Source organism: Choristoneura fumiferana, chromosome 7 (assembly GCF_025370935.1).
Source record: "Choristoneura fumiferana chromosome 7, NRCan_CFum_1, whole genome shotgun sequence".
NCBI classification, from domain to species: Eukaryota; Metazoa; Arthropoda; class Insecta; order Lepidoptera; family Tortricidae; genus Choristoneura; species Choristoneura fumiferana.
This window is the reverse complement of record NC_133478.1, coordinates 4108486-4124438: the sequence shown is the minus strand read 5'-3', so window position 1 is coordinate 4124438 and position 15953 is coordinate 4108486. Positions and strand designations below refer to the sequence as shown.

The 15953-nt window shown below is 39.6% G+C and overlaps 1 protein-coding gene across 1 annotated transcript in view; it reads right to left on the bottom strand.

The window, feature by feature from the left end:
* The window catches only part of Gmd (GDP-mannose 4,6 dehydratase), a 19853-nt gene extending 3948 nt beyond the window's left edge, over positions 1-15905 (bottom strand). The window contains exons 1-3 of the mRNA XM_074090457.1: positions 15493-15905; positions 4487-4681; positions 2674-2914 (exon numbers count right to left, since the gene is read on the bottom strand). Coding sequence (XP_073946558.1) covers positions 2674-2914; positions 4487-4681; positions 15493-15561 — 505 coding nt within the window. The 5' untranslated portion in view covers positions 15562-15905. The remainder of the gene's footprint in view (positions 1-2673; positions 2915-4486; positions 4682-15492) is intronic.
* Positions 15906-15953: the final 48 nt, after the last annotated feature.

Sequence of the window (15953 nt, the reverse complement as noted above, 5' to 3'; positions counted from 1 at the left end):
CATTTACTCGCACAGCCCATCTCTAGTGGAAACAGCAGAGTGGAGTGAGGATAGGTAAATGAAGAGGTTTCTATTGGTTTATGAAAAAAAAAACTCGCAACACATCCTCACACATCTCTGGTCGAACGCAGCTTAAATATGTCTCGAGCTGCTACCACGAAGCAATAAAGGAATGGCAACAATTACAGCGAATTTACAATAGCGGTTACGTCTAAGGACATTACGCGCAATCTACTAACTATACACTTTGCTGAAGTGCTATCTCTGTTGACAGAGAGATTAAGAACATCGACTTGTGGCGAGTTTTCCGAAATGCAACAACAGTATCATCTACGTAGGTATACAGTCTGTCTTAAAATTGTTCTGGAATGTTAGGTACAGGTATTGGGATGTATTTTATTTTATTATCAGTGAATAAAGGCTATTACTATTTTATTTTATTTATTTTTATTGGGATAGTCAGATTGAATGGTTTAGGCTCGAAAAACTCGCCTATGTATGATATGTAGGTATTTATTTATTTATTTTTGATGTATTGTTTAATATAAATTTTTTGCTCTTATTTTGATCCTTTTATCTTTCCATTGTAGTGTCTACTGTTGTTTCTGTTGTCCTTTCAGTCGTTCAAAGGTTAACTGGAAGAGATCCCTTTAAGGGATAAGTTCGCCTTTGTACATCTCTTTCTCTTGTTAATTGTAATTTTTATATGTTTTATGTACAATAAAGAGTTACAACAACAACGTACCTACACTATCTCTAAAAGTGCACTTCTTCAAAGGGAAAGCAATAAATTTTCATTTCATTTCAAAGTAATTACGATTTTCTTTGTTAATTAATGCGATGTCACTATAATGTGACGTTTACTGTGAAATGGTGCCATGGTGGGTCACGAATTAAAATCCTTGACCGTACTGAGGGTATCGGGAGACGTGAGCAGGACCAACCCTACACCCCCAGCGACTGCTAGTGGATCGTTCAAAATATTTAAATAAAACCCCCAGGCCTTTAATTTCAGAGTGACCACGCATTTAGTCAATACAAATTTAATACTTTCTGTTTTTCAACATTAAAAAAAAAAGTTAATCTCAGTTAGTTAAGCTAATACTGGTACTGGTACATACGATATAGTAGCCACTAACTGAAGGTAGAGTTGGTGTTGGTCCTTCTTACGTCTCCCTAATCTGCCTGTACAAAAACATTGGTCTAGCAGAATTAAAAGATTTTGAAAAATATTTACGGGACTGTTCACTCAAATTAACCATCTATATTATACACATAACGTTGTTTAAAATTAGCGGAAAATCTTAATTAATAAGAAAAATATGGTCAACCGTGGTAAGTAAAGCTGAATTGTCAATAATATTAGCAGAATGGTATTTTGTCTCAATTCCTGTCAATTGTCACTGCAGGGATATTAAATAAGAATGATATTTCTGCGTTATTTACTGCCAGGTTAGAAGAAAATGGAGTTGTTTTTTTATGATATTTTTTATATATTTTTTCCAATAAGTTATAGATGGAGCGCCAAACTCTATGTAAAAGCTAGCCTTATTTATTACTGAGCAGTAGTACCTACCTACGTGTATTGTACTTAAATACGGTGACAGTCCCGTGTAAACGGGACGTATGGCAACCCTAGTCATGATTTTCATTTGTCTTCGAATCTTTACAACATTATTAACCGGTATATTCAAAAACATCTATTAACTAAACACTAGGAATTGATACTAAAATAGTGCCGGCATTTTACTGGTACAATCAACTGAATCGATATCTGCCACAGCGGAGCGTGCAAAAATATCCGACACGTTCTATTGGCCCTAGAAATAGAGTCTTATCAGATATTTATGCACGCAATGTTGTGTCAGATATTGTTACTGGTGAGGTGACTGTACCTTCCAGTCAACACATTAATAGTTAAGTACAACGAAATACAATGTAATTGGGTAACACAATATTTTTTTACATTATCGCCAAATCCGTAGTTATCGTGCGCTAGTTTCCTGTATTGCTGTAACGCTTACAATGTGGCATAAAATTTAATGTCATACATATACATATAAGTTGGTATGTATATTTTTGGAACTCTCAAACTTGACCATTTATTTTCCAATTGTTTCATTTATTTTTATGATATATCGAAATATACTTACATTTTTTTATAAATCAAATTATCTTTATTGAAAACTAATAATTAGTACAGTGATTTAATAAAACCCGCAAAATCTAAGACAAAAAATATTCGCTCTCTTCCACACAACCATTAGAACTAATATAAATATGTTATGGTACAGAATACATTGTAGGCGTGACCAGGGGGGTATTTACCAGTGGCATAGCGCCAGATATTTTCGTGGTAAAGCCAAAGCAAAGATCGCATATATCATTCATAAATCATGTATGTCCTGTTGTCTTATTTTGTAAAGGCAAGCCGATGGGAATAGGATTCTATGGACGCTTTGCCACTGGTGTTTAGCCAAGGGCCCAAGGGCGCCAAATTTTTAAATACGCCTCTGGGCGTGACTAAGTACATTTCGAATCAAAAATTCCGATTAAAATCTTTTGCAGGGGTGTTCAGCCAAACTAACCGGGGTAAGTGGTACATAACATTAAATTCGCATTCCAACTCGTTTTGAGTTAACAGCATGTAAAATACCACGAAAAAAAACTCACCATAAGGGGATCTAGGATAAAACGGTGTCTTCTCAGTCTGTGGCGTCTCCACGACCTTCCCGTACAGTTCTGACGTGGAGGCCTGGTATATCTTGGCCTCTTTCTCCAGGCCAGCTGCCCGGACTGCCTCCAGCAGCCTGAGGGTCCCGAGGGCATCCACCTGGGCCGTGTACTCGCTCAACTCGAACGATACTTTGACGTGAGATTGTGCTCCCAGGTTGTAAATTTCTTTGGGTCGAATCTAGAATAAAGAATAGCGTTTGAACTGGGTCCGCGTCTAGAACAAAGAATAGTGTTTGAACGTCCCTTTCGCTCTCGTATTAAATTATATAAGAGTCAGCGGGACGGCAAGATACGAAGCTCGAATTTTGCATTTTGTAACAAGTTGCCGCAAGTGGACAAATACAGTGCAACACTTTGGTGCAACAAAGATCGTAATGAGCGTAAAACGTTGTAATACAGTCGGATAATAAATAGATGTGTTTCTCGAACCGTTGCGACCCGGGACGCCGCGTGCACTCCAGGATTATTCTGTAGATTCGAAACATGTCGCACAATCATCACATCAGACTATCATGTCTCATTTGTGAGTAATCCGGTGTCGAACCATAATAGCGTAGCGTCAATTCTATTGGATCAGGGTGGTATGAAATGTAAGTCAAATCAACTAAAATGTAAATGACATTCTAACTTTAGATGCCTGTAAAATTTATGTAAATTTATGCATACCCCATATATAAATGGCAGTAAACGTGTCATTATAAAGCGCATCAACCGTGCCCAAGGCGTGACGTTTGTCACGCATCAGCACGCAGGCGCCAATTCATAGACTATGGAGCATCCAGCCTTGAAACAATCCTCCTACTAATAATATAAAAGTGAAAGTTTGTGAGTGAGTATGTTTGTTACTTCTTCACGCTGAAACGGCTGGACTGAATAAGATGAAATTTGACAAAAAGTTAGTTTATAACCTAAATTAAAACAGGATACTTTTTATCCCGATATTCTCGCGGGATAGGGATAAAATCTCTAAATAACAACCCCTGGGCTTAGAGTCTTGAAATTTGGTATGTAGCAAGCTGGACGTCTGGAATAACACATACCTAGGCTACTTTTTATCCCGATGTTCCCACGGATAGGGATAAAATCTCGAAATAACAACCGCTGGGTTTAGAGTCATGAAATTTGGCATGAGAGTTTTATGTATTCCTGGAATGATTTACGCGTGCGAAGCCGCGGGTAAACGCGGGTTAAAGATAATTAGGAAAAAGTATGTACATCATTATTTGTAAAATGGTGGTGTAAATATGATTCTGTCTGAGTAAGTCATTTCATTGCCAGATGCTGCCATGCTGATGTATGTATTCATTAGACAAGCTTCTGTATACAGAGAATCTATTTCTATTCATAGAAGAGTTTATTTTTATTGTAGTTTCAGTTTTTTCATTAGACTGACTTTTGCTGTAGTTAAAAAGTTTGATTTTTAATACAAGATTTTTTGTTGACTGTAATTTTATTGTCATCAAACTACAGAACGTGTACCTAATTTCAAATCAACCTTACAACTAGAACTGGATAAAAAAATGTAAGCCAGCAAACTATGAGGTGAACTTGTAAAAAAATATAGAAATCCCTTTGCCGACCGTTGCTGAAGAAAATTGATAATTAATTGGAAAAAAAATAGAATACAGACAATCCATAACAATAATCAGACAATTCTACTGTATATGGTAAAATGAAAAGCAAAAAAAAATAATTTTAAATTTTTCAACCCTACAATATCTCCATTCATTTCAGGAGATTAAAAAATTACCTTAACAATAATACTAATAAGGCAGGTAGTATCAGTCAGGTCTCCGTAGTGCAGGTGCATCTGCCCCCCGGTGTGGGACGCCCGCTGCTCATACAGATGCTGGATGCGGCCCGTGTTGAACGAGGAGGACCGTCGGAGGATCCCATGGACTTCATAGCCCTTCTCGATTAGGAACTCTGCTAGGTATGACCCATCCTGGATTATGCAGTGGAAATTGTTAATTTCGTAATGTAATTGTGGATTTTGATAGATAGATAAAAAACTTTATTCACAAACATGCCATGACAATTCTACATAAACAAACGATTCAAATTGTTACATATTTAAATTATAAATTTTGCAAAAATTTAGTTTTAATAAATTTCATGAACTGATGTAAATCTTAACTGACATATTTTATGTTAGTTAGATATATGTTGTGCATAGTTTTGAGGGGCTTAAACAAACAAGATCCGAAAACTTTTTGCTTGTGGCAACCTGTTGCGCTATATTAGCACTAGGGCGTGCAAAACCGGTAATATTTACCGATTTTTCAAAACCGGTTTTGAATCACAAAACCGGAGTTACCTCCGGTTTTTCTGTAATTGATTGACGTACATTTTGATTTAAATCAACTTTTTTCGAACGCTCTAAGAAATATATAAATTTGAGTCATCGAATAATATCCGAAATCCGAACGCAACCTATCTATACTACTTACACTCCTACCTCCGCCCGTAACCTTCGCATGCACCCGCAACCACAGGATGGCCAGGCCACGCCGTACAAAATACGGGTTCTTGAATCTACATAGGCACGACGACGTCTGCACACGCGTCAATGTGTGCGTAAGATACTGCTGACTATTGCAAAACCCTATCGATACTAATATTATAAATGCGAAAGAGTGTTTGTATGTTTGTGTGTTTGTCCGTCTTTCACGCCGTAACGGAGCGATGGATCGACGTGATTTTTGGCATAGAGATAGTTTATGGGCCTGAGAGTGACATAAACAAAAAATGCACAGTTCCCGAGGGAACAGCGCGCGATAACCGAATACCACGCGGGCGGAGCCGCGGGCAAAAGCTAGTAGTACTATAAGTGCCACCAATGACATTAAAAAGTACTTATATGTGGTATGGCTTAGATATGTGCAAATAAATGTAATCGATAATCTTACCTATTTCGAGGGTATTCTGGAAAAACAGAATAAGTGCAATTTTTTTAAAGTTACATATATAGGCATACTCAATGTTTTCTGCTTTATTTATCTAGAAAAACCGTATACAAATTAATATTGTGCACTTAGATGAATAAGAATAAGCATAATTTATTTGGCAATAAAGTTACACAGTGCACAAAAAATTACAGAAATACACATTTGAATAAAATACAAATAACATCATCTGACCTTTCGACGGCCTTCGCACTAGACTCTGGCACTAGACTTATCCGGTTCTGCCAGAACATCCTCGATTTATTTAAACCTACTTAAAATGTGTCTGTCTGCGTATTTTAAGCATTATTATTTTCAATTAAAATAGATATACGTCTACAAACTTAAACGAATTATTCGGTAGGTAGTTATTTCATTTTAGAAAAGTAAAGAAAGTAATTGAAAATAATAATGCTTAACCCTTAAATTGGCAAGAGTAAAAAAATACAAAAACAAGTGATACAGTATCATGCCTTTATTTAATACCGTCTTAGGGTCTACAGAAAAATGAAAAAAAAAATCTAGCATTATTGGTTTTTCAGAAAATCTATGTACATCACCATGCACATTGCCAATTCTATAACAACAAAGTAACATTATTTTGTGTACACGCTGGTTACCGCTGCCAATCAGGCAGTAAACTTTGATATAAAAAAAACCTAAATTATTTTAAAAAAACATCATTTATACTTGGTTTTGGTATAGGTATTTTAACTAAATGTAAACAAAACACCGTCAATTGGTGTCTTAAATATTGAAATTTCCCCATTAAACTATCTAAACATACTATCTGTATTGAAATACACTAGTCTAGTTAGTATTACAATGAAGGGGCGAGAAGGGGAAATGGAAAACGCGTACCTGGTTCGATGTACGGTGGCTGCAAGGTGTTATGGCTGCCGGTCTTACGCACTCCTCTTCTGCTCTTCAGCGTTGAACGCGCTAGCAAACGCGTACCGTAATGATAATGAATTAGGATTAGCTCGAAACCGTGGGCGAATGGCGGGATGGAGAAACGCTCTCGACATCGACCGACTCGAACCCTGTCGTTGGCTGAACTGACAGAGTGACAGTTCTTGACGTTTGTAGGCCTTTTTATGCCTACCTGCGTTTTCCAAGGATAGGGAGTATGAAGGATTCGAGGGTAGGTGACATGAACAGATAAGTTTACAAACAATACCGAACATAACCGCCCCCCAAAGAGCTACCGAGCTCTTTAGATGATTTCACGATAGATGATTTTGAAGTACTAGATGATTTGAAGCGAAATTCTTAAAAACTAATGGTTAAAGCTAAGTTGATTTTCTACTCGCGCCTTTTAATTGTCTAAGCTTGGTAAGGGGCAGACCTTAGCGACAGATCGTACGCATGTACCGGTACTAGTCCTGAGCTCTACTACACGAACTACGCCGTCTGCACCTGGACGGAGCTTGGATACTCGCGCCTTACGCCATTGAAGAGGTGGCAAATTATCCTCTTTCACGAGAACGAGGTCTCCTATTTTAAGGTTTGGCACGTTCTTGCACCACTTTGCGCGTTGCTGCAAATTGTGCAAGTATTCAAGCTGCCATCGGCGCCAAAAATGTTGTGATATCTGTTGAACGAGCTGCCAACGATTGAGCCGTGAGATTGGGGTGTGATCGAAATCGTATTCAGGCAGGCTCACCAATGGATGTCCGATAATGAAATGGCCAGGCGTCAGTGTTTCAAGATCGTTTGGATCGTTCGATGTTGGACACAGAGGCCTGGAATTGAGTACTGCCTCGACCTTGGCGAAGATTGTGGTCAATTCTTCGAAGGTGAGTACTTGTTCCCCGAGGGTACGCTTCAGGAGAAGCTTGGCTGACTTGACAGAAGCCTCCCATAGGCCGCCCATGTGAGGCGCGTACGGTGGGTTCATGTGCCATTTCACGCTGACCTTTGCCAGTGCTTCTGTCAGATCGTGTTGATGTTGGCGAAGAAAAACATCCACTTCGTTGAGATGGCGCCTAGCCCCTTGAAAATTCTTCCCGCAATCCGTGTAGACGTCGGATACCATGCCTCGCCTGGAAACGAATCGGTCAAAGGAAGCCATGAATGCATTCGTGGTCAAGTCAGATGTTACCTCTAGGTGGACCGCCTTGACAGCGAGGCACACGAAGACGCAGAGGTAGGCCTTAACCACCTTGGACTTACGCTGGTTAGAAGTCCTTATGCTGAATGGACCCGCAAAATCAATACCGACTCGGATGAATGGGCGTGCCTCGCGTACACGACTTGGTGGAAGATTTCCCATGAAGGGCTCCAGAGGTTTGGCCTTTAAGCGCTGACAACGTTGACACATAAAGACGCGGTGTCGAACGACACGACGCGCTGAGGGAATCCAATAACGTTGATGAAGAATGTTGATGAGTTCATTAGCTCCTACATGCAGGTAGAGCTGATGAAAGTAGTCGATGATGAGATTCGTCAGGTGGTGTCGCTTCGGCAGGAGAAGCGGATGCTTGGCGTCGTAGGACAGGTTGGAGTGCCGAAGTCTACCGCCGACGCGCAGCAAGCCTGATGAATCTATGAAGGGATGTAGACGAGCAAAATGGGTTCGCAGAGCACGATTTTCACGAACAGACTTTATTTGATCGGCGAATGATTCCTCTTGCGTCAACCTGATTGCTCTCTGCAATGCAGCGTTCAACTCCGAAGTGTTTAGAGGACCTGATCTTTTGTAGATGGGATGACGAGAGTTATAAAGAAAGCGCATCGTCCACGCTAACACGCGCTGGAGCCTGGACAAGGAGCTGTAGCGGTTGATGAGAGAGGAGGTTGGCTGGTTGTCTCCTGCGTTGATGACCTGGAATGATGACGAAGCTGCTCCTTTAAGTCCCGGTAAGTTATCACATGCCGGTCGACACTGTGATGGCCAGTCCGCAGAATCCTCCTTCAACCACGATGGCGACCACCATAGGCTGTGGTTCACTAAGTCCTGTGGTAACAATCCTCTGCTCGCACAATCCGCGGGATTAAGTCCGGAAGGCACATAGCGCCAAACGATGGATGGCACAAGGCCTTGGACCTGAGAAACCCTATTTGCCTCGAACGTTTGTAGCTTATGAGGCGGAGTACGGAGCCATGCTAAAACGATGCTAGAGTCGCACCAAGCAATCGTATCCGCTATGGTGATCCTGCGCCCCAACACCAGTGTAACGTGTCCGAGTAGGCGAGCGAGAAGCACGGCTCCTGACAGCTCGAGCCTGGGAATGGTGAGTTTCTGCTTGATTGGTGCGACTCTAGACTTGGCTAAAAGTAAATGTACTCCTATATCCCCGTTAGAGTCGACCACCCTGAGGTAAACGACGGCAGCATAGCCGTTTTCCGAAGCGTCACTAAAACCTACGAGCTCATAGCGCGCCGGTTGAGTACCTAGTATAAACCTAGGTATCCTTGGTATACTTAGGAGATGGAATCCATCCAAAAAGGCATCCCACGATTGGGTCGCTTCGGCAGGAAGTGGATCATCCCATGAAAGATCGAACGCCCATAGACGTTGCATGATAACCTTGGCGTAAAATGTAATGGGAGCTAGATAACCACAAGGATCGTAGAGCCGGGCTATGTTGGACAAGATATCACGTTTTGTGTGGCACTTCCCGAGGTTTGATACGCGATACACGAAGCTGTCCGTGCTGGAACTCCACTCGACTCCTAATATTTTAAAAATGTTATCCTCGTTTTCAAACCGAAACGGTGTTTCGAGGTGATCAGTGGGATAATCATTCAGTAACTCCGGGCTGTTGCTGGCCCACTTCCTCAACTGAAAGCCTCCTTGAGCTAGCACCGTCACTATTTGCTGTTGAAGCGCTCTTGCAGATTCCACATCACCGCTACCGCTGATGACGTCATCGACGAAGGTGTCCTCGCTTAGTACACGTGCAGCCTCCGGATGCAATTCCTTGTTAAGGGTTGCGAGCTCATGGATGACGCGCATGGCCAGATACGCTGCGCTTGACACGCCGTAGGTAACGGTTGTTAGCTCAAATTGTTGTAACGGTTTGTCTGGGGATTCACGCCAGTATATGGTCTGGTATTTGCAGTCTTCATCGTGCATTCTCACCTGCCGGTACATCTGCTTGATATCGCAAGTGAAAACGACAGCGTGTGTCCTGAATCGTAGAATTATATCCTCAATATTCTGTTGAAGTTTGGGACCCGACATCAAAACCTGATTCAGTGACACACCTGAACTGCTAGCCGCTGACGCGTCGAATACCGCGCGGAGCTTCGTGGTACTACTACTCTCTTTAAGTACCCCGTGATGTGGAATGAAGTATCTGTCACTTGACGGTAGGCCCGATGCAGGCCGCATATGACCAGCCTGAAGATAGTCAGCCATGAATGCGACATACATTTTTTCCAGCCTCGGATCCTTGATTAGCTTGCGCTCTAGGTTGTGGAACCTTTTGAGCGCGTTGTTGCGTGTTTCACCCAAAGGTTTGCACTCTGTTTGAAATGGCAACCTCACGATGAATCTTCCCGTCTTGTCACGTTTGTGGGTCTCTACGAAGTGCTTCTCGCACTTTAGATCTTCTGGATCTTGAATTAATTTTGAAGGAGCTTCTTCTGTCTCCCAAAATTTGGTAAGAGTCGCATCTAAGTTGGTAGAGCAATGTAGAGCCACAATATGGTTAGTAGAGATAGAAGCCATGGGAGCTGCACCCATCAGTACCCAACCGAAAATGGAAGAATAAGCCGTTGGTAGTCCTTCTCCTAGTTTTAGTTTCCTACCATCAAAGATTTCCTCGTAGAGATCCACGCCAATAAGTAGGTCAATGGGGTAATAAGTGGGTCAATTAAACATTTGGAATCCGCAAGCGAGATATCCCTACACGCGTCCATTACCTGAGGAGAAACCTTAACGCTGGGGAGACTTCCTGTGATGCGCTTGAGAACAACCGCAGTTGTCACCAGGGCAGGCTGAGCTGTATCCAGTAGAGAGCTTATTGAACACTCTATGCTACCGCTGGTGTGTTGAGGATTTAAACCTCCCAATCCTACAAGAAGGCCAGAAGTAGAACGTCGAAAACGCAACTTCTGAGCTAAATTCTCAGTTATGATGGATACCTGAGACCCGCAATCCAATAGAGCTCTTGCAGTATGCAAATGCCCATTGATATCCTGCAGACCGACCAAAGCCGTGCCTAACATCATAGTAGATTCATTGCGAATACCATGAATGTGGAGAGGTTGAGCTGAAGAACTCAAGGTTGTAAGAGCAGCTTCAGGATGACCAGGCTTTGGCGGCTGACCAGGCTCCGACGATTTGGTTTCATGCACGGCATGATTCTTGAGTTGATTATCAACCTTATCTGTGTGAAGTTTTGAATGGTGACGACCATTGCATATTTGACACCTACTTTTAGACATACACTTATTCACTGAATGTGTCCGTAGACAGTTGAAACATAGATGCTGCTGAGTGACAAACTCCCTGCGTTGAATTGGAGTCATATTATTGAATTTGTCGCAAGTATACAGAACATGTTCTCCGTTGCAGCATATGCATCTTGAAGTGTTGACAGTAAATGATACCTTGGACATATTGCCCTGAACCACAGCTGCCGCTACTTTTGTACCACTGACAGTTTCCAACACCCGAAGATGAGTGTCCAAAAAATTTAAAAGATTCTCAAATGTCGGAATGGTATTAGGTGTGCCGCTGTATTTTGTTTCAAATTTACCCCGCAGCTCTAAAGGGAGCTTCCGCAAAACAATATGCAACATTATAAAACTCCATGCCTTAACGTCAAACTGTAGCGCTTCCAATGCCTGTGAGTTTTCCTTTAGTGTATTGACAAATCTGCGTAAATTGCTTTGACTTTGTTGAATACTTAATGATAGGATAGCTTCTAGGTGCTTGTCCGCTATCAGCCTTTTGTTTTGATATCTATCCCTCAAAAGTTTGTAAGCAATATTGTAGTTATCATGAGAAAGCTCTAAATGCCTAATTAAAGTCAAGGGTTCCTTCTCTAAAACACTAAGCAAATAATGCATTTTTTGAATAGACGAAAGGTCAGTATTGTTATGAATGAGACTATCATACATAGCGATAAAGTTTGGCCATTCAGTGTACACACCGGAAAAATGGGATAATGTAATTTTAGGTAAACAGACTTGATTTGACCTTGAAAGACATGGTTGTGTTAAAATGGATTCTTGCAACACTTGAACCGAATAATACATTTCATAGAAGTTGTTAAACAATCCGTCAATGTTTTTACGCACATTTATATCGTCACATTTCGACATAAAACCATTGTAAGCCTCCTGAAAACGATCGCGAACAATATTGATATCGTTATATCTAGCCTTAAAACTCGCTACGCGTATTGGATCCCTTTCAGATATGCCGCTAAGTTCTGTCGCCAAGATGTACAACGAATTCATAAAATTGCCCTGAACATTCATTGAAACCATGTTAGTTTTCTGTTGTGAATCATCCAAAGAACCTGTAGGAACAATACAATACAATACAATAACTCTTTATTGCACACCAATACAGTAAACAGTACAGAGAAAACAAGTATATACATAGAGATTTTCTAAGGTAAGCAATAGGCGGCCTTATCGCTTCAGAGCGATCTCTTCCAGGCAACCTTTACAATGGACAGAAATAAGGAATACATTTATTTTTATTTATTTATTAAGGAACATTGCAAGCATCGCTTTTATTTCTTCCCATTGTTGATTAATTCGATGTAAACAAATTATTAATGACGATAAACTGAACAAGCTAACTAGGTTATGCCCCAATTGACAATTGTGACAACTGACGTACGAAACGTCAGTGTTGCTAGTGTTAATTAAAATAAGGCCTCCTATACACTGCCCAACTAAATGATTGACAAGTTGGACCGATATGTCAAACTGCAGGAAGGATGACTAGGAGTTAGAATTACCGGTTTTGTCTATGGTATTGGAGCGAACGAAAATCTACCTCCAAGTGGAAAAGTAACAAGTTAGAAATATTAATTGAAAAAACTAATATTTGGAAGATGATGTCACCCTGGATTGGGAAAATATAAAGAAAAGGGACCGTAAAGGGAAATATTCGGGGTGAAGGACCAAAAATTATGAAGGGGCGAGAAGGGGAAATGGAAAACGCGTACCTGGTTCGATGTACGGTGGCTGCAAGGTGTTATGGCTGCCGGTCTTACGCACTCCTCTTCTGCTCTTCAGCGTTGAACGCGCTAGCAAACGCGTACCGTAATGATAATGAATTAGGATTAGCTCGAAACCGTGGGCGAATGGCGGGATGGAGAAACGCTCTCGACATCGACCGACTCGAACCCTGTCGTTGGCTGAACTGACAGAGTGACAGTTCTTGACGTTTGTAGGCCTTTTTATGCCTACCTGCGTTTTCCAAGGATAGGGAGTATGAAGGATTCGAGGGTAGGTGACATGAACAGATAAGTTTACAAACAATACCGAACATACAATGATAGACAAGTAAAATGTTTAAATCCTTGAATGTGACAAATCTAGCAACTGAAGTTTGTTTACATTTAGTTAAATACTCGTACCTATCCAAATCAAATATAGTGTGGAACTGTCGAAAGCAATTTCGTGTTTTCGTTCCAACAGCGAAAAAAAGGGGCATATATGAGTTGCTCTGAAGATTAGCTCTGGTTGAGTTCGAAACGCGCTCTGTGTAGATGGCGTGGCTATGGATTGCATAGAGTTTAATGTGGGCAAAGCATCATAATAATTAACTGTGGATGACCAGGGCAGAACTTTTTCTCTAATGGGTGAAAGAAGCATCGTGCATGCTTTCAGAATTCAATCGGTTTTGGATATACATATATATTTATCAACCTCATGCTCATCCAATAAGCAGTATAGCAAATTTAAACGTTCCAAAGAAGAGTTTAGAGAAGGTGCATCAGAGCTATCATCAGAATCGAATTGTGGCGATGCGTGCGGTTTAATTTCCTCGTCCGGATTAGAGCCACAATCATAACATGCATTTTCTACGGGAATTAAAGCTAAAATCTTATGCGGTCGACTTTATGTTAAGCACTGCAGACAAAGAAAGAAAAGCATAATGTTTAAAAAGATTTAAAATAAAAAAGGGGACGTAAAATCGTTAATTTGAAATCAAAAAAATGTACAGGGAACTTGGTAATGTACACCGTGGTTACCGAAGTTAATTCACCTTGTAGTTGGCAACGTACATGGTGGTAACCGTAGTTGAATGTAAGTACTTCTTCACAAACTTGGCGACGGTAACCGTGGTGTACGTTCTAATTTAACAGTGATTATCGTTGTAATCATGCTGAATGTACACAAAAGAACCAATTGTTCGTATACTTTAGCATTTTTTCATAAAACACAAAACATAATAAGCATAACTTGCATAGAAAAAAGTTGAAATTTTTTAATAAAACTTTCCCTAGGTACTAGAATGCGACGCCACGTTGAACTTATTTTTGACACTGACGTTAATTTGAAATTATTGCCAAGTCACATATTTTTTCAACCATTCATCATAAAATTATTTAGTAGTTTTTAGTCATAAAAGTTTCAAAAAATATATAAATTGATGATAGGATTTTTTATTAACTAACGTACACGGTGATGCACAGTGCCAATTTAAGGGTTAACGTAACTGATTTTTTTTCACGCAGTTGTAATGTTCTGATTATAATATATATTGAAAGATTGTAATAAATCCAAACTAATATTGTAATTATAATAAATAATTTTTATTGTGGGTATATAAACTATCTAAGAATATGATTTAATTGTTCAAATTCTACCATTAGTACCATAATAAAAAAATATTTAAAAACATTGCCAAAACCGGGGAAAAAACCGGTTTCCGGTTTTCGGCTCTCAAAACCGCAATTCAAAACCGGTTTTGAAAACCTTCCGGTTTTGCACGCCCTAATTAGCACTACTGCTACTAACCATATAGTTTAGTTGTTGCTCCACTAGCTCTAGCTCCTACATAAATATCTTGTCAAAGTAATCAAATAGTTATGTTATCAAAGGGGATCCTGTCGCTAAGTAGGATATTGGATGACAGGAAATAAGAATTCATGATAAGATTAATACAAAACTTTCTGTAAATTATTGTTATTCTGTTACAATCTTGATGTGATTTAGAAATTGATTTTGTACTGAACATTACTTATTATTTTATTATTAAAGTAAACAAACAAACTGGAACTGAAACCTTCAGTGATGACAGGTCAGGGTGTTGTGTTGCAGAAAAATAAAATATAAATGTAATAATATTAGATACAAGTTAATAATTATCTGCTATAACAAAAAAAAAACTCATTAAATACGTGATACAGTTTAAAATAGTAAAAGAAAGATATTTTTGATGTTTCAGAAAACAAAACACAAGTGCAGTGATGTACACGCATCAGCTCTAAGAGCTGCTAGTGTATTATTTCAATAATAATTATAATTATTATTATTTTTTGTTTTCACAGATAATTTTTTTGGCTGAATTTTTGGTGAATTCCTATTACATTCCACCTCAAAAGTCAAAACATTATAAATTCATTCTTTATTTTCCGTGACTTTTCAATGTATGAAGTTGTTTTTTTTTTTCAAGTTATAATCTGTAGTTTTTAGTAAGGTACCTTAGTACTTAGTATATTAAACAGTGGGTCACAAATTAATCTATGACTAATACAAATTGAACACATTACAAATCTACCTGAACCTGCCCATACTGTACTTTTCATTTAACAGCTATACTAGGTACTTCAGCACAGCATTTCCTCGAAACATAAAATGTTAAAAGTAGTAGTAAGTGTTAAATTACCTGTCCAGTGATACCGGTGATAAGAGCCACCTTCTTGTTTCCTCCAGTACTTGATCCTTCTCCAGACATTTTTGATATTTTCTTTATATTTTCCTAGTGTATTTTTTTAAACACCTAATAAAGGCAACAGGCGTAAAGTACACGTCCTCACTGCGAGAGCCGGTGTCGCTGGATGCCGATTGATAAGCTTATCACAAACACTCATACTCAATTAACATTATCGCGCGAAATAGCGGTTTACGACTCGGTATGATGTACCCCGCTAAGCTACTTTAAAGAACGAATTAGCCTAAGATTTTAATTTGTGTCTCGTAGTATTAATTATTTTTATTTTACGTACTAATTTATAAAAACTTGTCTTAAATTTCCTATTTATAGTACTGACATGTCAGTCAGTCATCAAACGAAATGTCAAAACGTAGTGGTGTCTGCAGGGCTACTACGAAACTCGAAACTCGAAG